The 23,345-nt window shown below is 37.7% G+C and overlaps 1 protein-coding gene across 1 annotated transcript; it reads right to left on the bottom strand.

The window, feature by feature from the left end:
• Positions 1-1,919: 1,919 nt before the first annotated feature.
• Positions 1,920-3,397, bottom strand: LOC115688909 (purine permease 21-like). Its single transcript, XM_030614867.2, has one exon. It carries the CDS (start codon positions 3,346-3,348, stop codon positions 2,176-2,178), a length of 1,173 nt encoding a protein of 390 aa, XP_030470727.2. The 5' UTR covers positions 3,349-3,397; the 3' UTR covers positions 1,920-2,175.
• Between the last annotated feature and the right edge of the window lie 19,948 nt (positions 3,398-23,345).

Raw genomic sequence — 23,345 nt, 5'->3', positions numbered from 1 at the left:
AACGTAGAATTTTTTTATATTTTTTTAATAATTTAATGAGATTTTTCTAATTTTTTTACTTTTTTTCTTTTTTTTTTCTTTTCTTTTTTTCCTCCCTTCTTCTTCCTCCTTTAGCCGGTTGACGGGTCTTAGCGATGGCCGATGATTGGCTAGAGACAAGGGCCGGGAAGGTCGACCTCGCCAGCCTCGAGTGAGCCTCGCCAAGCCTAGCCCAGCCACCAAGGGACCCATCGCCGGGGTCGGCAACCGACTAAAGGAGAAAGAAGAAGGAAGGAAAAAAAAGAAAATGACCTTGTTTCATAAATTGTTCCTAGGAACAAAGAAGTGAATTTTTTTACTTTTTTATTTCTATTCCAAATTTATTCCCTGGTCACTTTTCTATCCGGGTAATAGAAAATTTAACCAACGTACACAAACAAATTTCTATTCTTTTTATGTTCCGGAGAACAAAAACATAAAAAAAAACAGAGAAATAGAAATGTTATCAAACACGTACATAGATGTCAATTGTCCTACGTGGCATGGATGACGTTAACGTAGACAATTTTTGCAATTTTTTTAAAATTTTTTGAATTCTTTTCCTTTCCTTTCTTTTTCTTTCCTTTTCTTTTTTCAGAAAAAGCCACTAAAAGCCCCAAATTATGCCCACTTTGATATGTTTACTCTAAACCTTTTTTTATGACACCAAAAATTCCAAATTTGTACTTGTATAATACATTTACCTTTCATCAAGGTTTTATCAATGAGCACCATAAAAAATCTGCCTACATGGACAACATACTTACAAACAATATTATTTTGGCTAGAAAATCATTTGATAGAACCTTGATAGAAAGTTCATGTGTTATACGAGTACAAGTTTGGGTTTTTTGATGTCGTAGTGGGCATGGTTTGGTAGTTTTTTTTTAGACAAAAAAATTTTTAAAGTGGAATTGGGACCGAACCAAAAGTTAGTGATTTTTTATGAGACAAAAAAAATTTATGATAGAATTAAGACTAGACCTAAAGTTATGGGTTTTTAGGGTATTAGGCCGTGAAAAAAGACAAAAGACTCTTTTATTTAAAAAGATAGAAATAAAGCTTTTTATCATTCCTAGCAAATATGTTGGTGCTTATATAATATCATACTTATGAAGTAGAACAAGATAGAGAAAAATTCAACTAAATTATAAAATAAATTGAATAATTAAAGGTCACCCAGTGTAGCGATCATTAAAATAACAAAACTGGAAGTTGAATGGGAATTAAATATGGAGTTAAAATTATGGGACTCTATTTTAATTTTTTTGGTAGTATGTTAACTATACTTCAATTTAATGATAAGAATTAAAACAACTAAGAAGCTTAAAATGAAAGAAAGAATTAGAAGATGATTGAAGAAAATCTTTGGCACGATATAGACTGGACTTAATTTTCTGAATTATAAATGCAAAGGAATATGGCATTAGTTTGTTTAATCTAATTTGACAAATTGGCAAGGTGATGAATGGGTACTTAATTGATCTAGTGCTACTTTTCAAAAAATTTTGAAGTATTCACATCTTCAAATCAAATTGGTTCCAAGTAATTTGTTGTACTTCATTAAGCCAACTCTCGAGTTAATAACATTCTTTATTTATGGTTCAATTTTCCATTTATTATCATCCAATGCACAACAACTATTGTTTCCTCAGGGCTCCTTTTAGTGTCGTGGCTTGGAAAGCATGCTCAAGTGCTCATTTTCGGTTATACTAAATTACTAATGGTGGAGGACGATGTGGAGAGACATGTTAATCAGGCCAAAGTAAATAATACCTCGACGGGAGAAGCTAGGGTTGAAGTCGAATATGCCATCGCTAAAATTCATGGTGTGTCAATTATGAAAATGTCTTTCATGTGACTGTTATATCACATAACAATGGCTTGTGGAGAACCCGACCAATAAGAAGCGAGAGTTTCAAAATTCAAATACAAAAATTGGTCAGTCATGCTGCGTTAACTCAAAGGTATTTCAAGGAAAAAGAGCCTTCACAAATAGGTTTCTAGGTTTTCGCCTCGCATAATATTTACTGCATCATGTCAAGCAAAACTGCAAGCAATGACTAGAACGTAAAAACAAAACTGAAAAGTTCACTAAGCATAATTTAAAGAGAAAAAAAAACTCTCAAAACCCTAGCGCATCCTCAAATTAGTACATTAACCTCTCCCATTCTGAATTTGGTCAGACTCCTTATCATTTTTATCTTCAGCCTTAGAAGCAACATCGTCAAGATGTTGCTGGTACACATAAGAGAGAAACCCCCATATTGCCAGCACCATGGCAATCCCCTTCACTCCATCCATCTTGTCGTCCAAAAACACTACGGCCAACACCGGCACGATCGGCAAACCCAAGACCGCGATCACGTTCGAGAACACTGACGACACTTGGAAGATCAGTCCTCCCATCCCAATCGCGAAGACCTGCCAAGTTATCGCCGTCCAAACCAAGGTCATGACATAGGATACCTTCCCTAGTGAAAACTCCTCCATTTCCTCCGTTAGTCCCTTCCACTCCCCGCTAGCAAACAACCCCACCACGACGATGAATGTCGCGACCATGGACTCGTATATCACCAGCTCGAAGATCGTGTAAATCGGGTCCCTCCTGTGGACCTTCCGGAAGTAAAGCTGCGTGAGATTCAGGACTAATGCGCATCCGGCTGACGCGATTAATGTGCATATGAACCCGGCCACACACTTTCCGCTGGACACTGTAGTTGTACTATTTGTATCGGTTTGAAACACTAAGAGGGTGGATGAGATAGTCAAGAGCACTACAGAATTGATTGTCAAGGGAGTGAACTTCTGCGAGTTGATGAAGAAGGCGAGTAGGGCATTGAAGCCCAATTGCGATGCGGTGATTAGAGAGAAAGTCGACACGGGGAGGTATTGAAGTCCGACTGAGAACATCATAGCGACTGCCGCAAAGATTATGCCAAAAACGATGTAAACGAGTGCGAGCAGTCTTGCATCGATACGGCCATCAAGAGCGGCTTTTGTGGTGGAAGAGGACTTTTTTGGTGAGAAGAATAAGTAAGGAATGAGGATTGGGAATCCTGCAATTTGAACTAGTGTTTCCATCCATTTGCTCTTCCCTCCTTTCTCATAGTAGAGTCTCCCCAAGATTGTGGCTATTGATTGGCCTGAGAGGACAAATAGCGAAAACACTGCGATTTTCAGCCACCACCTGTAGTTTCTTGCCGGAGATGGGGCGGCCTCGGGTTTGCTGGCGTTGTTCATGTGGCCAGGTGATTTTGTTTCTCTGGATTCTTCATCTGGGATCATGCTCATAGTGAGAATTTGCTCTATCAATGAAATTTGCTTCATTCAATAGGTCAAGGATGAGGAGTAAAGATATCTTATTGGCCTTTATCAGATGAACTACCCGTAATTTAGATTTTTTCAAGGCATTTGATAGCAACAACAGTCATCTTATTTTGAACTTGAACCACTAAGCTTGGCCCACGATTTTTCAGAATAGCATATCAACCACATATTTTTCAGATATGATTATATCTAAAAGCAGAGTGCGCGGCCATTTGCTCTACAGTTTTAGGTACGAGCGTGCGACGCAAATTATACTTTCTGAACACTTGTAAACGAAATCAGCAGCAATAAGTTGCACAGTTACTTGAGCGCAAGAGAAGACTCTCAAAGTCAACAGGAATGCATGCTGATATCACCCAGTTAATGTACGGAAACAAGTTTCACTAGTCTGAACAAAACAAGAATAGGCAGCTTCCTTTTTCCCACGAAGGGAAATAACATCAAGTCAATTGTCAAGGAAATTGGAAAGACCATACAACCTGCCAACACCCAACACTGATTCACGAGCATTTCACCCACCTTTTGCCTCATGCCATGGATATAGCTATTGAACAAGAGCTAAAAGTCTTTGACACTTATCTAGAATTCAAGTAAAAGAGGCAAAAGGACTTTCACTTTCATCTGAAAACATACTGATCTGGTGTTCTATTCCTACTTGCGAAAGTCTCTACTTACCCCTGATGCTGAGTTGAGTCTCTTGAACTTGTTCGCCCATGGAACTTGTCAATTGATCAACCTGAGAGATGCTTGATTTGCAGAGTCCCCAATAATTCAAGCTGATAGATTTATAATGTCTTGTCTGTACAATATCCCTTAATGGGTGGGTAATCAAGTGCCCTTTTCCATTATTCTATGCCAACATCCTCTTCCTTTATCTATTTAATTTCGATTTTTTAACATCTCATCCGAAATGGGAAATCACCAGAACGACAAATTGCACTGGCTTTTGGAGTTAATAATAATTTTTCCTTCTAGACATGATATCACTTTTCAACCATTCTACTGGACGGCTGTGTCCAGCCCCCACCAAGTGGAAGACTGCCGTCCACGACTAATCTATAAAAGCAGATCAATAAAGGTGCTTTTCAGTTGTTTATACGAGGAATAATGACACAGATAGTCCATTAATTATGTTCAATATGACTTCTGAATTTTTAATTTGTTCAATATGATCTATTGACTTTTGGTATATGTTCAAATTAGTTACTGAACTATATGAAAATGCTCAATGTTGTCCTTATAGTAATTCAAGTTCAAAGATAACATTGAACATTTATATATAGTTCAAGGACTAAATTGAACATGTACCAAAAGTCCAGGGAGTACATTGAACAAATTAAAAGTTCGGGGACCACATTGCACATTCTGCTACAATTCATGGACCATAATGAACAAATTTAAGTTCATGCAGGGATCATCTATATCATTTTCCCTTTATATGAAGATATTGTAGTCATTGATTTATGAAATTAGTATCTAAATGAGCGGATCATAATTAACACTTCATTGTTAATTCTTTATTTTTTTGTGGTCAAAACTTCATTGTTAATTCAAGGGTTAATACCACGAAAAACCCTAAATTGGTACATTTGTGACAGATTTACCCAAAACTATTTTTTTTACCATAAAAAACCCCAAAATGGTACATCTATGACAATTTTACCCCGAACTATTTTTTTGACCACCAAAAACCCCAAACTGGTACACTTGTGACAATTTTACCCGAACAAATTTTTTAATAGTATTTTTTATTTTTTCGAATTTTTTTAGTTCTTCTTATTTTTTCTTTTTCCTTTCCTTTTCTTTTTTTTTTCCTTCATCTTCAACCTCTGGGCGGTCGCCGGTCCGGCGAGGTCGGCCCAGCTGGCCGATGGCGAGGCCGACCTCGCCGTTGCTAGCCGAGGCCATGCCTCGCCAAGGGTGGGCAAGGCCGACCACGCCAGTTGCCGGCGAGGGGTTGTCCTCGTCGCTTCTGGGCGAGGCTGACCTCGCCAGTTGCCGGCGGGGCCGAGCCTCGCCAGCGACGGCGAGGACGACCCCTCGCCAAGGGTAGGGCAAGGTCGATTTTGCCGGTTGCCGGCGAGGTCGGCCTCGCCAGCGGCCGGCGAGGCCGACCTCGCCGGCCAGAGGTTGAAGATGAAGGGAAAAAAAAAGAAAAGGAAAGGAAAAATAAAAGAAAAGAAAAACTAAAAAAATTCGAAAAAATAAAATAAAATATTAAAAATTAGTTCGGGTAAAATTGTCACAGTGTACTCATTTGGGGTTTTTGGTGGTAAAAAATAGTTCGAGTAAAATTGTCACGATGTACCGCTTTGAGATTTTTGTGGTAAAAAAAATAGTTTGGGGTAAATCTATCATAAGTGTACCAGTTTAGGATTTTTCGTGGTATTAACCCTTAATTCAATAGATCAAATTTGTGAATTAGCCGTACTATTTCTTGAGTTTTCCATAGGAGAAAGATTTCTTGAGAAATCATTTATATGGAGAAGTAGCAATTTTTTAGGTCTTACTCTTGTGCATATTCTCGAACCATGTTTTCAGAAAAATATTTTAGAATGATTTGACATTATAATCACACAAAATTACAGATGTGAGTTGTAATAGCAATGGACGCACCTCAATAATGGGTTTCATTCTTAAACAATTTTTTTCTGAAGAGTGTGTCATCATTATTTTGTGTGTATTTTGTTGGCCCACAATAATTTTCTTATTAAATCAAGTGTATTTTTTCCATTAACAAAATTCTATTGCCCCGTACCAAAAACTACGGATTTTTTTTTTCATACAAGTAAATTTCAATAAGTGTCGATAGTTATTAAAAAAATTGTTGTTAAAATAATGAATGGTGAGTGTTTTCCATATAACTTGTTGGTATCTTACCAATGCTCCCCTGAAAGTTCCAACTTTTTTATTGCTTGTAAATCAGCGATTTTGTACTATTTTACAAATTTATATTTGCATAACTTACTAGCACTTCGAATTTGCTAACTTTTATATAAAATTGCCAACCCAAATTAGAGTGATTTAAGAACTTTTGTCATGTTAAATTATAAATTAATTTGGGATTATCAACTCTTATCTGAGTTACTTACTAACTCTCACATTTTTTTTAATTTTCCAACTCTTCTTATTGAGTTATCGATTTTTATTTGCCTTGGGTTAACAAACCTTTACCACTAACTCAATTAAGAGATTACCAACCTAAATAAGCATGACTCAGCAACTTTTCTCCCTTAGACTATCACTTAGTATTGGATTATCAACTCTCATTTGAGTTACTTATCGACATTTATTTGTTTTTTATTTAATTGCCATCCTTTCTTTTGTCATTTACAAAATTTTATTTGCATTTCTTAACAACACTTTATATTTTCACTTTTTAAAAAAATGTTACCATCCTTCACTAGAGTAACTTGTCAAATTTTTTTTTCTTATTAAGATGCCAACTAATTTTGGGTTACCAACTCTCGTTTGACTTACTATCAAGTTTATTTTTCTTTTAATTATCAACTATTCTTATCTTGCACTAACTTTTATCTACCTTTTCTAGTAACGTCTTATATGTACTGACTCTTACATGATCTTACTAACTTTAATTTAAGTGATTTATCCACTTTTCTCCTATTAAGAAATCAATTAGTTTCGGGCTATCTCACCTCTCATTTGAGCTAATTAACATCATATATTTGGATTTTTTTAAAATTTACAAAGTTTTCTATTGGGTTGCTTAATTGAGAGTAAAGTTAATTTCATATAATAGAGAATAACACTAAGGTAATGGTAAAAAGTTAAATAAAAGTTAATAAATAATAATAGAGGCCTTCTTGGTCAGAGATAAAAGAAGTTGGTCTTTACCAAATAGATGATGGCAACTAACTTAAATAAGAATTAGTAACGCAAAATTAGTTGATAATTTAATAGTAAAAAGTGAATTTAAGTATAACAAACAAAAATGGAAACTCAATATGAAAATCGATAAATTAAAATAAAATCCAAATAGACAGTGGTAAGAAACTCAAGTGAGAGTTGGAAATCCAAATCTAGTTGGTAACTTAATTGGAGAAAAGTTGGTAAATTTGACAAAAAAGGTTGATAATTTCAAGTTGAAGTTGGTAAATTTACAGTGTTGCCAATAAAGGTAAATAAAAGTTGACAAAAGATAAGATAAGTTTTTTTGATCATGGTAAGATAAGTGAGTAATTTAAAAACAAAAAACCAAGTTGGTAACTAACTCAAATAAGAGTTGGTATTGCAAAACTAGTTGGTAACTTGATCGGAAAATAGTTGGTCATCACTAAAATTAAAGTTAATATTATATTAAAAGAGTTTCAAAAATTTTAAAAAAAGGGGCAATCTTAGGTAATTTGTAAGAAACGCAAATAAAAGTTGGTAAGCGGTAAGACTAGCTTTTTTTTTTTTTTGATGACCCGGGAACCGCCGTACAGCCGACAGCCGGCGACGTAAACCCGGGGTGACGCTAGCGCAGGACCCACCACCACGGCACCACACTTAAGAATCCCTAACGACTACGCTGGGATTCGAACTCCCCACCCTTCGTGAGGGGCAGAGAGCGCGAACCAACGCAGCCGCTAAGACTAGCTTTTTGTTTTCACAAAGATAAGAAAAGTTAGGATTTTAAAAAGGCTATGCTTTTTCCACTTCCTCTATAGCTAAAACACTCCTTACACAGCGTCCTTACGATATTACCCTTTATGGGCCCCACTTTTTAGCATTTGTTTGTCCTTTTTTAATTTCCTATTTCTTTTCTTGTGGATCCCATATCAACTTTCTTTAATCTTCTCCTTTCTCTCTTTCTTTTTTGGTCGAACTCTATTCTCTCTTAAGAGGCAAAGAATTGGAGAATTGTGAAAGTCACGTCCTTGTGCATGCATATCCTAGACAGGGCATGAAGCCCTCCTCCTAATACACGCTCTTTGCGAGGAAATTTAACAAATTGGTTAGAGGATATTTTCGGTAGGTAGATGGGGAGAAAGCAAGGAAATTGATTATCAGGTTCTGTGTGGTAATGAAATGCCAAAAGGATTTGCTTGTGAGCAATGCTGCTTTTGCGAATTTCATTGATTCCTTATGCATTAGAGGGTTTTTTTGATGAAGTGTTTTAGATTGCGAAGAGTATGCCTCAAGGCTGCCGCCCTCGGCCTCCCCATCACCCTTCCTTGCTCCTTTACATCGGCGCGAACTACTCCACATTTGCCAGGCTCATTAAATGCAGAGTGCACAACCTTCTCATGCCCATCAGTACGAGCCACTCTCCGCGAATACCATCCCTTGCTGCCAGGGAGACATGTGGCGCAAAGCCTTCACTCAGGAGGCTCGAGAAGGTGATGTTGTGGGTCATGAGGACCAATTCAGTTGCCTCCGCCTACACAAGCGTGGAAGTTTCCATTTCTCTACCTCTCTATTGCTGCAAGCATTACATAAGAGAGAACGTAGAGAAGGAAGAAGATGAACTTGGGACCCACAAAAAAAAGAAATAGAAAATTAATAAAAGAAAAAAGACACAACTAGAAAAAATGAAACAACACTTTCTTAAAACATTGGCAAAAGAGAGATGCTTGAACGTGGGACCCACAAATGGTAACATAGTTAGATTATTATGTTGATGAGTGTTTTAGTTAAAGAGGGAATAAAAAAAGCGTGATCCTTTTAAAAAAGAACTAATACCACTAAAAACACCAAATTGGTATTCACGTATCACATAGACCCCAAACTTATTTTTATGTCAAACTCTTAAACTTGTACATTTGTGTCACATTTATTCCCAAGCTAGTGACCCGTGCCACATTCACTCCAAATTGTGGTAAATTTGGGATTTTTTAGGGATAAATGTGGCATACGTACACCAGTTTGGGGGTAAGTGTAGCACAAGTATACCAATTTTTAAGACATACAAATTAGTTTGGGGGTAAATGTGGCATATGCGTAGCGGTTTATGAGTTTTTGTGACACAAAAATTAGTGTGGAGTAAGTGTGACACGTGTGTACCAATTTTTTGTTTTGGTGGTATTAACCCTTAATAAAATCATTGAAAACTAACTCAAATAGGAATTGGTAATGTAAAACTAGCTGATAACTTAATCGGAGAAAATTTGGTAAGTGTTCTAATTGAGTTTAGTAATCTCTAAAAAGAGTTCGTAAATTAAAAAGTTGACAATTAAGGAAATTAAATGTGATAAGTTAATAGAAAAGTTGGCAAAATAAATAAATGTTGGTAATGAACAAGTCAAATGATAGATGGTGATCCAAACTAGTTGGTAACTTAATTGAAAAAAAAGTGATAAGTCACTCAAATAAAGATTAGTAAATTCATATTGTGGTAGGTGCATTTAATGTGTTGGTTAAAAAACATAACTAAAAGTTTATAAAAAATAAGGAAAGTAAGAAAAGTTGGTAAGTTAGAAAGCCAAATAAACATTGCTAATTGACTCAAATTATAATTGGTAATGTAAAGCTTATTGGCAACTTAATTGGATAAATTCTGGTAATCACTCCAATTAAGGTTGATAATAATTGGTCAATTTAACAGTTTAGTAAACAATACAAATAAAAACCGGTAACTCAATGGAAAATTTGGTAAATTTAGAAAAAAAATAAACGTTGATAAGCTACTCAAATTAGACTTAATAACCCAAAAGTAACTTGTAACATAATGAGAGAAACCTAGTAAATTACAAAAATAAAGATCGGTGAATTCACATAAGAGTTGATAAATTTGAGACTTTTGTAAGAGGGATCGGTAAATGATAACATAAGACGTAAACTAAAAAACCCAATAAACATCATTGAGTAACTCAAATTAGAGTTATTAATCCAAAATTGATTGGTAATTTAATCCTAAAAAAATCTGACGAGTCAATCAAATGAAGATCGGCTAATTCATATAAGTGTGGATATATTTAAGAAGTTGATAAGAGAGAAAGATAAAAGTTAGTTATGTATGAGTAAAGCTGAACTATCAATAAAAGTTGGTAACTTTGTAAAAGTATTTCAACTCACCAATGAGCTATCTGGAAATCATGTGACCGGTAACTCCCTTTTTCTTTTTATCAATAATTTTTTGACACTGGCCAACTCTTTCATAAATATATAGTACGGACAAAGATCAACTTTTTTTTTTTTTAACGGAACAGCAGAATCGTACCATCCATTATCGGAAGAGCATCAATATCTTTGCTGATGTAGCCTTTTGTGGAGACATGCATTATAAAACTGAGGCACTTTGTCTGCACACAGGGGGTGAAAAATCTTGCAATGATGGATAGTGCAGTTGTCGCCCGAATCTCGGATTAGCGCAGAACAGATTTTGCTGAATCTGGATCTCTGTGAAAGAGACGCGCACTCCGTTAATCCTCCTTCACCGAAATCTGTGGGCGATGTTCATGATGGCATAGCTAGACAGGTTTGTGACTTCTTACGTTTGCAAGTTATTGATTGTTACTCTCTCTTTCCTTCTTTGTCTATGGATAATTGTCCAAAAAGTCCTAAACTTATTGTACGATTATCAATTCTGTCTTAAACATTTTAATTATGTTAATTTAGTCATAAACCTTTTGACGATTGTCAATTTAGTTCTATACATTTTAGTTATATCAATTTAGTCCTAAATCACAAATGTGAGCTTGATAGAGAACGCAAGCCTCTAATCAACATGATAGCTTCAAGGAGGATGCATGGACTGTGAAGCACTTGAATTATGCTCAAATACTGTAACTGATAAAAGCTGCGGTCTATAGCTTGACCAACTTTTGGAGTCTGGCTTTCCATTTGCCGAAGAAAGCGATTAATGCTGCTGAGATGAAGTGTGTTGATTTGAAAATGCCGGGGGAGCTGGAGCAGCATGGTGTGAAGTGCGTCTTCCAAAGGCTGAAGGTGGTTTATACTTGCCAAATCTGGAACCGCGAAACACTGCCGATATTGTAAAGAAGCTTTGGCGAATTTTGCTTCGAACCGATTCTATATGGATCGCTTGGATTAAGTATTATCTGCTAAAAGGAGCTGGTTTTTGGTCTGTTTAACTTGATGCAAATCACGCATATGCCTCGAGAAAGATAAACCGAAGCCCTTTTCCAAAGCCTTTTGTGAAGAATGTTGGTGCTGGTGTTTTTTTAGTTGCGGTCTGAGGTGAGCTTGAGAGAGAATATGATCCTTTGATGGAAGCTGGTAAAGAAGATGCAACTGAGAAGATGTGAGCCTGTGGGGGAAGTAGCTCTTCCTTGTTATTCTGATCTTGTTTAATGAAGAGTAGTTTGCATACCCAAAATATATAAGGGCTAATACCAACAAAAATTCCAAACCGGTACATCCGTACCTCATATACCCCAAATTAATTTTTGTGTTACAAAAACTCCCAAACTGGTACATCCGTGCCACATTTATCCCAAATTAATTTTTTGTATCATAAAAATCTTCAAACCGGTACATTTGTGCCACATTTCAAACTGGTACACCTATGACACATTTACGATTTTTGGGGTAAATGTGTCACTAGCGTATCAATTTGGGGTAAATATATCACGGATGTACAAGTTTGGGGTTTTCATAACACAATAATTAATTTGGAATAAATATGATACGAGTGTACCACTTTGGGGTAAATATGGTACGGATGTACCAGTTTGAGAATTTTTATAAATACGGTGCCGCCATACAAGTATGTCGTTTTTTGTGATGTTAACCCAATGTATAAATAGACCATCATACTCATTGTGAGAAATATTAGTAAAATGACTAAAGAAGAATTTCACATGATACAGACTTATATATTAGTCAGTGGTAATAACCAACATGAATAAGTGTTTTGTCAATAGTTATTTAATTTCAATCGAATTTGAATTTATGCAATTACAATGTGCAAATCCCACATCAAAAATTCGCGTAAAGCGTGAGTCGAACAATTAGTTATAATAAAACGCAGTTGCAATCGCTCATGGCCACTCTCAATAAAAAGTAGCCGCAAGGCTTCCCAACAAAATGAAAGTGGCCAATCAGTCACGCCCTCGACTCGTTCTACCTCGTCGTCGCTCCCTCCCGCGCGTCCTCCTCCGTTGAGTCTTCAAATCATCACCACGATCAGCTCAGCCCTTTTCGAGTGGAGTTTTTCTCTTTCTTTCTTTTTCCCCATAAACAACCGAAGCCTACAAAAGAAACGTTCAAGAATGAACCAACAAAAGAAGAGAGTTCAGTTTTCATATTATATTTAGTCCAGTATTCCTTGTAAGTATTTTATACGGACTCCGGTTTTCGCATATATACGACGGAGCTAAGTTAAATATAACTAGATAATAGTATAAGCAATTCTAAATTAACTAGATAAATGTGTCACGTTGGACATACTTTAGAGTTTTTGACGACTTATGCACTATTCATATATACTATCATGAAATTTTGAGAAACCATTGGGATTTGTCCCAGCGGCCACCCTTCCTATTTAGGAAGGGGGAGATGGGGAGTTCGATTCTCCACCTTCTTAGGGGAGCTAAGGATACGAACGTTTAGTTTTAGATGTGGGTTTTGACTCCCACGCTCTGTAAAGAGGTAAGACAAAACACTGAGAGTGAGTTGAGTGTTAGAGTAAGACATATAAAAAAAATATATGAAATTTTGAGAAATCGGTGGCTCCGCTATGAGATAATCTCGAGCATAAAATGCTCCACTAATTTCGTGTACCAAGTAAGCCGCCTGCCAATATTTGGGTGGATGACCTAGACAAGGAATTATTTGTATTTAATGGCGTAGAAAATCAAAATAGTATGAGCCAATTCCTCACTCACGAGTCCAGGAGTCTATGTCATACCCACTAGACGAATCTTTTGGAAGGACAATGTGGGGATTGAATCAATAGGGTCAATTAAACCTATTCCGTTTTGCTCGTTAATCTCATATTTTATACATATCTTACAGCATAAAAAGGTGTATAGCATTGGCAAACTATAAATGTCCCACAGGATCATGTTCATTTTAAGGCCATAGATGTGCCCTCGAGCCATTGCTCATTGAGTGACCCCGTCATTTGTACCTCACCACAATGCAAATGGAGAGCCAAAACTAGTTTTACATCCAAGTCTAGACCCATCTTTTGCAGAATAACCAAGGTTTCTCGAGACTGAGGAATAATGAAATGACTTGAACTTAGCAACCAAAAGTAAGGTGAATTTGTTGCTATTTGATTTTTTAAATTTTCTTATGTTTAAGTGCATAACAAAGTGTGTAAGATGAAAAATGTTTGTAGACGAAATATGCAATGCAGAGTAAATATCTTCTATTAATAAAGATGTAAAGAGAGTAAAAGATAAAAGAGATTGCAAAGCAACTTATAGTGGTTCGCCTCTTTCCATTTGATCGACTCCAATTTCCCCAACTCTAACAATATCTAAAGATGAAGTTGCTTCTCTACGAGAGACTTTAGCTCGCTTTACAGTTACACACTCGTCACACTATGCTCGGAACACTCTTTACAATGACTGTAACAACGCTCTCTTAGAGAATTAGAATCAGAATCACAAATTATTTTTCTAAAAAAAAGAAACACTACAAGTAAGAACAAGTTTTGAGGGAGTCTTGATCAATTCGGCCAACCTTCATCAATCATTTTGATGCATGTATATAGCCTTCCAAACTTGATCAACACATTAGTGTCTTCAAATAGATCAAAGTAGCTGTTGTAAGAGTTGTTCTTAACCGAGAACATTCGCTTGGAGTTAATTAATGTACTTTACCTGAAATAGACCAAATTGCCTCTATGGACTTACCTAACACTTCTTCTACCTAGCCAAAAATATTAAATCCCATATGACTTCTCAAGAACGTTTCTTTGTGGAATTAAAAGCCTAAATTTGGCCAAAGCACCAATATAAAATTGAATCACATCGAAATACAATTGGATCTTCGTTTTTGGATATGTGGAGTATTATCCACTATGTCTACAGTGTGAACTTCCTCTACGACGTGGTCCATCCAGACTTGACGATGTTACCAAATTCCAATCTGTTCGCATGCTGCATTTAGGTCCTTCCAAGCGTATTGATGTACTCATGTCGTCCAAGTTGTCCTGCTTCTATATGATTGGTCCAGGCACCTTGACGATCCCATGTCCCATGTTTGTTTTCCAAAGTCCAAAAACTTTTCCAACTCTTGACACTTTCCACTCGGTATCTTTTTCTCCATTACAAACTAAGGAAGCTCTCCACTAGTGCAAATGTCATGTTGTTAACATACATATGCAGACGAAGTATTGTATGAACTTGTGTATGTAGATAATATTTTATCTGCATGCTTAAATATACAAATTAGGTTAGAGAGAATGTTTGTCATCTTGAAAATATACGAGGAGTTTTCCCAACAAATAGAACCTATGACCTTTAACTTATAAACTCCAGTCCTAAATCATTTAACGATTAGCTACTGCAGTAGTATATTTTGTACATATTTACTTGGCTATTTTGTGGGCTTTGACTGTCTAAAAGATTTGCTCTAAAGTTCTTAACCTACTATTGTGAAGAGTCCATTTCCGATAAAGAAATTAAAGCCCAACATTTGCAAATCCATTGTCACATTCCATTACATCTTAGAAAAGAGCATGCAGAAAAGGAATAGTTTTCTGGCCACCAAAAACACTTCTTTGTGGTCATCAGAATTCTTTACACTTCTTTTTACTAATGACATCATACTCGTCGAAATTAACTATCCATTCCTAAATTCCGGTTTTATCTCAAAACAGGGTAATAATGCGATGGCTTGTCAAAGTATTGCCTTCTATTATTTTACCGAACTCACTAGTAAAATAGGCAATGTCCGCAAATTGGTAATAATATCGACCACGTTGTCAAGCTGGCGTCACTGCAAAAAAACACGAAATTTGCGACGAACGTTTTTCCGTCGCAAATTTGCGACGGTTTATTTCCGTCGCAAATTTGCGACGGATTAATTTTCCGTCGGAAATTTGCGACGGAAAATGTAATCCGTCGCAAATTCCGTCGCAAATTTGCGACGGAAAAACGTTCGTCGCAAATTTCCGACGGAAAATAAAACCGTCGCAAATTTGCGACGGCATTGTAAGTCCGTCACAAATTTGCGACGAAAACAACGTCCGTCGCAAATTCGTAGTTTATCAGCCCGTGATATTCCAACCCTATCTCTCTCTCGCTCTCTCTCGTTTTTCTCCCTCTTTCATATGTCTGAAATCAGCAAAATCCGCGCACGCACATATTAATCTCGATGAAGCTTTTGTACCGGTAAGTGTCATAGCTAGCTTCGTGACTATTTGTCGTTGCATTGTAATTTCTATTTTTTTAATATATGTTTATGTTTGTTTTTTTTTTGTATCTGCATCACTGGTTTAACGACCGGCGACCGGCGACACCTCGCCGGCCTTTGGATGAGGCTGAACGGCCACGCCGTTTCGCGACGGAAATAGTTTCCGTCGCAAATTTGCGACGAATAAATGATAATTCTGTTGCAAATTTGCGACGGATACTATGTGCTGTCGCAAATTTGCGACGGATACCTGATTCCGTCGCAAATTTGCGATGGATACTGAACTCCGTCGCAAATTTGCGACGAATAAATGAAAATTCCGTCGCAAAATTTGCGACGGATTTCAGTATCCGTCGCAAATTTGCGACGGAACATAGTATCCGTCGCAAATTTGCGACGGCACATAGTATCCGTCGCAAATTTGCGACGGATACTTGATTCCGTCGCAAATTTCCGACGAATAAAGGAAAATTCCGTCGCAAAATTTGCGACGGATACTATTTTCCGTCGCAAATTTGCGACGAATACATTCCGTTTCCATCGCACATTAAAAATTATTAAAAAATGATTTTTAAGTGATTATTCTTTTTTGGGTTTGTGCCTAATTGAAGGTCTCGCAATCCAAGTGGATGTTGCAATTCTCATTAAATTGATCACTTTCTCCTACAAATATTTCAGTGAAATATTTGGGTAAGTCTTCTTTACATTGTAATTTTTTCTATTTTTGCAATTTCATATTAATTGTTGCGTGAATAACAAAAATTATAATTTCCAAAATTTTATGGTTTTAATTAAGAACAATAGATATGATATTTTAAATATTTTACCAGAATTTTTTATTTTAATACAGACACAATGCAAAGAGAAAGGGCTTGGATGTATAATAAGAACTTACTTGGACGTCAAGGATTGACAGATGAGTTTCGTACTGGGTTGGAACTATTTTTAGACTTTGCTAGTAGTAAATATGAGTTTATGGATGGAAATAAGTTAAGGTGTCCGTGTAAAAAGTGCGGTAATGGTAAATTTCTTGTGTGTGATCAAGTTAGAGAACACCTTATTAGATTTGGGTTTACTCCGAAGTATTACAATTGGACTTCCCATGGTGAACCGTTTATATCTGATGAAGGATATGGAAGAAGTGACCAATTTTCAGTTAGGGAAGAATGTGGCTATTATGAGCAATTGAACTCATACGAGAGGATGGTGATTGATGCAGCTAGTTATAATTTTGTCACAGAATCAAATCATGCAAGTACTAGTTTTACTCCTACACGTGAACAAGTGGGTACTAGTCATGCTTCACAATTGGAAGATATAGGAGTAACGGGTTTTGAGGAGAATGTGTATAATGAAACTTTTCAATCTAATTAGTTCTGGGATGTCTTGAAAGCAGCAGATGAACCTCTATGGGCAGGTTGTGAGGACCACACTCAGTTATCGATGACAGCCCGACTATTAAATATCAAGGCAGAGCATAATATGTCTGCGGATTGCTTCAACTCTTTTGTTAAAGTAATGCGGGAATCATTGCCTCGTGATAACAACATGCCAAGTGATTTTTATGATATGAAAAAGCTAATGGATAACTTAGGTCTTCCGGTTGTAACGATTGATGTATGTAGTAGGGGTTGTATGATATATTGGAGAGATGATGAAAATGCAGAATCTTGCAAATTCTGTAGCCAACCTAGGTACAAGATTAATAGGAGGCCAGGTCGTAATCAGAAGCGTAAACCATACACGCAAATGTTTTATCTGCCCTTAATCCCCAGATTGCAAAGGCTTTATGCGTCTAAAGCCACTGCTGAACACATGACTTGGCATACAAATCATGAAACAGAAGAGGGTCTAATGTGTCATCCTTCAGATGCAGAGGCATGGCAACATTTTGATAGAACATACCCTGAGTTTGCAATGGAGCCTCGGAACATCAGGTTAGGTCTCTGTGCCGATGGATTTGCTCCATTTGGGAGAACAGGAAAAAGTTATTCATGCTGGCCAGTTATCTTAACGCCGTACAATCTTCCACCTGGTATGTGCATGAAGACACCTTATATGTTTTTGACATTGATCGTGACAGGGCCGCAAAATCCGAAAAAGTTGATAGATGTTTATATGCAACCATTGATTGAGGAGTTATAACGGCTATGGGTTGAAGGTGTCCCTACGTATGACGTTTCTATCGATCAAACATTTGTTATGAAGGCTGCCATTCTTTGGACGATAAATGACTTTCCAACTTACGGAATGTTATCTGGATGGAGTACAGCTGGGATCTTAGAATGTCCGATATGTTTGGAGAGGACAAAGTCATTTAGATTAAAACATGGAAAGAAGCCTAGCTATTTTGACTGTCACAGACAATTTTTACCGCCAAGTCATCCTTTCAGAAGGAATAAGAAAGAGTTCAGAATAGGACTGAAAGAACGCGTCCACCATTGAGGTTGACTGGCAATCAAATTTGGGAGCATGTGCAGGACTTTCCAACTGTTGTTGAAAATCCGCACGGCACGACTTTTGCGTACGGAAGTATACATAAGTGGACAAAACGCAGTATATTTTGGGATCTACCATATTGGAAGGCCCATCTTATTCATCATAATCTTGACGTCATGCACATAGAAAAGAATGTTTTCGACAATGTCATAAATACTGTGATGGATGTCGCCGGAAAAACAAAAGACAACTTGAACGCAAGAAAAGATATGAGAGATATTTGCGATCGGCCAATACTAGCTGTGGATGCAAGCAGCAGGGGACCAAAACCGAAAGCAGTTTATACATTGGATAAGGAGCAGAGGCAAGTTGTTTGTTAATGGTTGAAATCTGTGTGGTTTCCTGATGGATATGCTTCGAACCTCGGGAGATGTGTTGATTTGAAGGAATGCAAGTTGATAGGTTTGAAGAGTCATGATTGTCACATCCTGATGGAAAGACTAATTCCAATAGCTTTGAAGGAAGTTTTACCGAACTTTGTATGGGGCGCTATTACAGAATTAAGCAATTTCCTCCATGATATTTGCTCGACAGTGTTAAAAGCATCGCACATGGAAAAACTAGAGAGAGATATTCCAATTATTCTTTGCAACTTAGAAAGGATATTTCCTCCAGCGTTTTTTGATTCGATGGAGCATCTCTTAGTTCACTTGCCTTATGAGGCCAAAGTTGCAGGTCCCGTCCAATTTCGATGGATGTATCCATTTGAGAGGTAATGTTTTCTTTAAAATACAGTTCAAATGAGTTTATCATATAATATATCCCAATAAGCTTCTTTCTATTTCAACTAGATTCTTATATCATTTGAAGAAAAAAGTGAAGAATAAGGCACATGTTGAAGTTTCAATTTGTAATGCATATATTGTGGAAGAAGTGACGACATTTGCATCATACTATTTTGAGCCGCACATTCAATGCAAGAGGCGGAGAGCAGGCATAAATGATGAGGGCCCCATTGATCCCAATTGCACAGCATTCTCTATTTTCAATTATCTGGATCGACCAAGCGGCGCATGTCAGTTTCGTTACTTATCAGGCGAAGAACTTCATGCAGCCCATACTTATATTTTACTGAACTGTTCAGAAGTCGAGCCATACTTCAAGTAAGTGTAAATTTGTAAATATATGTTTTGCGTGTCAAATATTTGCTAATAATGATATGGTTTTTAATATTAGGATTTTCCAAACTTCAATGTTTGGACTACAATCAAATGAGTTTGACCGTTTGTGCGATGAACAATTTGCAGCATGGTTCAAGACATATGTAAGTTGCCTATGGATCAAAACCAAGTTATTAAAATTATATACATCATTTAGTTAAATATATATTATTAACTTTGCATGTGTAATCTTAGGTTCACAGTAATTATGAACACTTTGGAGGGCAAGGATTGCTACATTATCTGTCATGGGGTCCACAGTTAAGAGTTCGAAGTTGACCAGCATATTTCATAAATGGATATAATTTTCATACTCAAGAATATGGAATGGGAAAATCCACAATGAATAGTGACAAAGCTGATTGGTGGCTTGTATGTAAAATCAAAGCACGGAGGAAAATCGAGGAACACTGGAAGGATAGAGCCTACCAACAAGAGGAAGTGTCTAACACGGTTGAAATTGAGGAATATAACATACTAACTTTACGAGATCCGTGTGGAGCAATGATAGATGTGGATCCAATTGAAATTTGCGAGTTAAATGTACAAGAATGTTCAGAATCTGATTTTCAGACAGATGACGAAGATGAAGACGAGGACGAGGACGAAGACGAAGACGAAGATTAAAATTTTTGTCACAAAACACTACAGATGTGTAATTATTAATGCTACAAGTGCTATTTTGGTTGTTATCATTATTGTTCTTGTTATTATTGTTATTGTGCTTTTTTATTATTGTAATTATCGATTATTCTTTTTATTTTAATTGATCGTCCGAAATTTTGTCCCTAAATGCCGACAAGTCTAATATTATTAACGTGCCCTAACATTTCCGATATTCTAATTTCTATTGCAACATTTGAGATGCCTAAATTTTGGATTGAAAAAAAGATGTAACAAATTTAGGACCCAAATAAATGAGATGCTAAATTTTTGACCGAAAAAAAAAAGTCACAAATTTACAACATTCATGTAGTATGTGCATATTTGCGCCGGACTCAAGCTGTCCGTCGCAAATTTTGCAAGAGAATTTGTACCGTTCGAAATTGTACACGGATAATTTAATCCGTCGCAAATTTGCAACGGAATTTTTTTTACGTCGAAATTTGCGACGGATTTTTATTTCTGCTGGAAATTTTTTGTCGATCGCAAAATTTGCGACCGATATAGAAAGTCCGTTGCAAATTTGCGACGGAAAGTTGATTTTGCGATGAGATTTTTACCGCTCGAAATTTTCGGCGTAAAAAAAATCCATTGTAAATTTGCGACGGACTAAGATTTCCGTCGCAAAATTTGCGACGGATTAATCTGTCCATCGCAAATTTGCCGTCAAAATTTTGCCGTTTAAATTTGCGACGGAAAAATTAATCCGTCGCAAATTTGCGGCGGGAAAATTAATCGGTCGCAAATTTGCGACGGACAGCTTAGTCCGTCGCAAATTTTGCGACGGACAGATTAGTCCGTCGCAAATTTGCGACGGACAACAACAGTCCGTCGCAAATTTTAGGAGGGAAATTTTGCCGTTCAAATTTGCGACGGAAAAATTAATCCGTCGCAAATTTGTGACGGATTAATTTTTCCGTTGCGAATTTTTGTCGGTGGAAAATTTGTGACGGATGCTCACGTCCGTCGCAAATTTGCATCGTTATTTACCCTCCCCCTTCCCCGACACCGCCCCCCGCCCGATCTGCGCATTCCCCCCCCCGAGCCGTTCTTTGTTGCGGCCATCGCCGTCGCCGCCCATCGTCGCCGCTCGTCGCCGGTCGGCCCATGAGCCCCCGCCCATCACCGGTCGCCCATGAGCCCTCCCGTCGGTCCAGCCGGTCGCCCCCCGGCCGCCCACGCGCCCTCCCACGCCGGTCTTCAGCCCCATTGGCCCAGTCGCACCCTACGCCCGCCTCTCAGGCCGCCCCGCCTCGTCGCGCCCTCGCCCCGCCTCGTCCCCCCCCGCCTCGCCGCCACCCCGCCGGCCCGTCGCCCGCCCCTTGCGGTCGCCCCCCAGCTCGCCTCGTCGCCCGCTTCCCAGAGCGGTCGAGTCCCAGCCCGGCCGGCCGCGTCGCCGCCCGGCCTCGCCGCAGTCGCCCGCCCGCCGGGGGCGGCTGGCCGCCGCGAAGCCATCATGACTATCGTCGCCGCCCGGCGGCCCGGTGCAGTTGTGCCGCCGCCGTCCCGGCTGCCACCCGCCTCCTGAGTCGCCCAGGCCAAAAGTGTCGCCGACCCCGCCATTGCCGTTGCCCAGGCCGTCCATCATCTTCAGCGCCGTTGCCGCCGCCCGACACCGTCGCCGCCCCTGACGCCGTCGCCGCCGAGCTCTGCCGTCATTCGCCCGGTCGTGGCCGAGCACCTGGCCGACTAGTCGCCATTTGAGCTCACGCTTGCGCCGGGACCGCCACTGTTCTATCGGCCAATTTTTATTGTCCTTGAACCAAGTAAGCAACTCTCTAAACCCTAGTTAGTATAATTAGGTAATTAGTCGGAATTGTTTAAGGATTATTTAGGATCACTTTTCGTTGGCTAAGTTACGGGTCGATTTCAGGATTGCATGTGGCTTTGATCGATGGTCAACTGGTTAATTTGTCTATTATGTGGATGATTAAGCGTTAAATAACGATAAGGTGATTGATTAAGCGTTTTCACAGAAAATGCTTGAAAATTGAACAATTCTATAAAAATCAAGGAAAATTACGGAAAATTAAAACAACGGTATATGTTGGCAACAAATATGAAATTTGACCGTAAAAGTTTTTTAAACTTTTTAAAAAACAAAAATTTCAGAATATCACAAAATGGCAAAAATTAATAGTGACCACCCATTTTCAATGAAATTTAGATTTTTTAACGTTCCGGGGAAAAAATATTAAAAAATTAAAAATTTCCATAACATTATAAAATGGCTTAACATAAATATGGTCACCCATTGTGAGGGAAATTTTTATTTTTTTTAGGTGAAAAAAAATTAAAAAAATATAAAATTTCAATATTGCACAGAATTGCCTAGAAAACATGTGGCCATCAACTTGCAGTGAAATGTAAATTTCTTTAGATGGCCAAAAAAAAATTAGAATTTAAAAATTTTCAAAACTTCACGGAATGACTTATAATACCTGTGGCCACCCACTTTTAGTTATATTTAATTTTTTTAACGTGCCCTAAAAATTATTAAAATAAATAAGGACAAAAATTTTGGAAACTTTACTTAATAGCTTAGATTACCTATGGCCACCCAATTTTAGTATGGACAAATTTTTTTTATTTCAAGAAAAAAATTTATATTAAAAAATAATAATTTAAAAATGCTTAAAATTTTAAAATTTCAAAACTTTACAAAATGTCTTAGAATATCGGTGGCCACTAACTTTTAGTGAATTTTTTTTTTAGGGCCCAAAATTTTTTTTTGCAATAATAATAATTTTTTTCTTACAAAACTGTACAGAATGACTTAGAATACCTGTGGCCACTCACTTTCAGTGAAATTTAAATTTTTGTACGTTGTCAAAAAAAAATTTAATCAAAATGAATGCGATTCATATAGTGATGTTTAATACCTGTAGCCACCTAAATCGTGCTCATATATTGATGTTTCATATCAAAATGAATGGGATTCATAGTATATTTATTTGTAGGAAATTACACGTCATAAACACTCGACATTGGCTCATTTCAAGGAAATATTTTCTCAGTCTTTCCATCAAAATGGTAAGCTTCGTCATGTACATCATTATGTGTTCGTAATACGTGTCAATAGTTCTTTACATATTCGCATAACCTTCCTACTTGTCAGTTTAAACGTGGAGGTCACATGCCTAGAAGACAAGGCTCTTCCTCGTCCTCGTCCCCGTCCCTTTCCTCTTCCCCTGTCCCGGCATCTAACCCTCAACCACAGTATGGTCCGTCACAATATGGACACGTTGGCCCTTCCTCCAACACTCAACAACATGTTATGGGACTTGGCTACATGCGAACTGAACGTTCTCCAGTTCAATCTCCTTTAGCTCCCTCTCCTTCCGTTCCACCCCATTATTCGGCAGAACAATCGAATATTGACGGAAACAGAGGTCAAGAAGA

This window comes from Syzygium oleosum, unplaced genomic scaffold (genome assembly GCF_021117445.2).
Source record: "Syzygium oleosum isolate NSW1041296 unplaced genomic scaffold, Sole_v2.1 Sole_v2.18, whole genome shotgun sequence".
In the NCBI taxonomy this organism is placed as follows: domain Eukaryota; kingdom Viridiplantae; phylum Streptophyta; class Magnoliopsida; order Myrtales; family Myrtaceae; genus Syzygium; species Syzygium oleosum.
This window is presented reverse-complemented; position numbering and strand designations above follow the sequence as displayed.

Bases quoted from the DNA above. Each gene is read 5' to 3' on its own strand.
- LOC115688909 (XM_030614867.2), bottom strand. From the start codon at position 3,348: ATGAAGCAAATTTCATTGATAGAGCAAATTCTCACTATGAGCATGATC.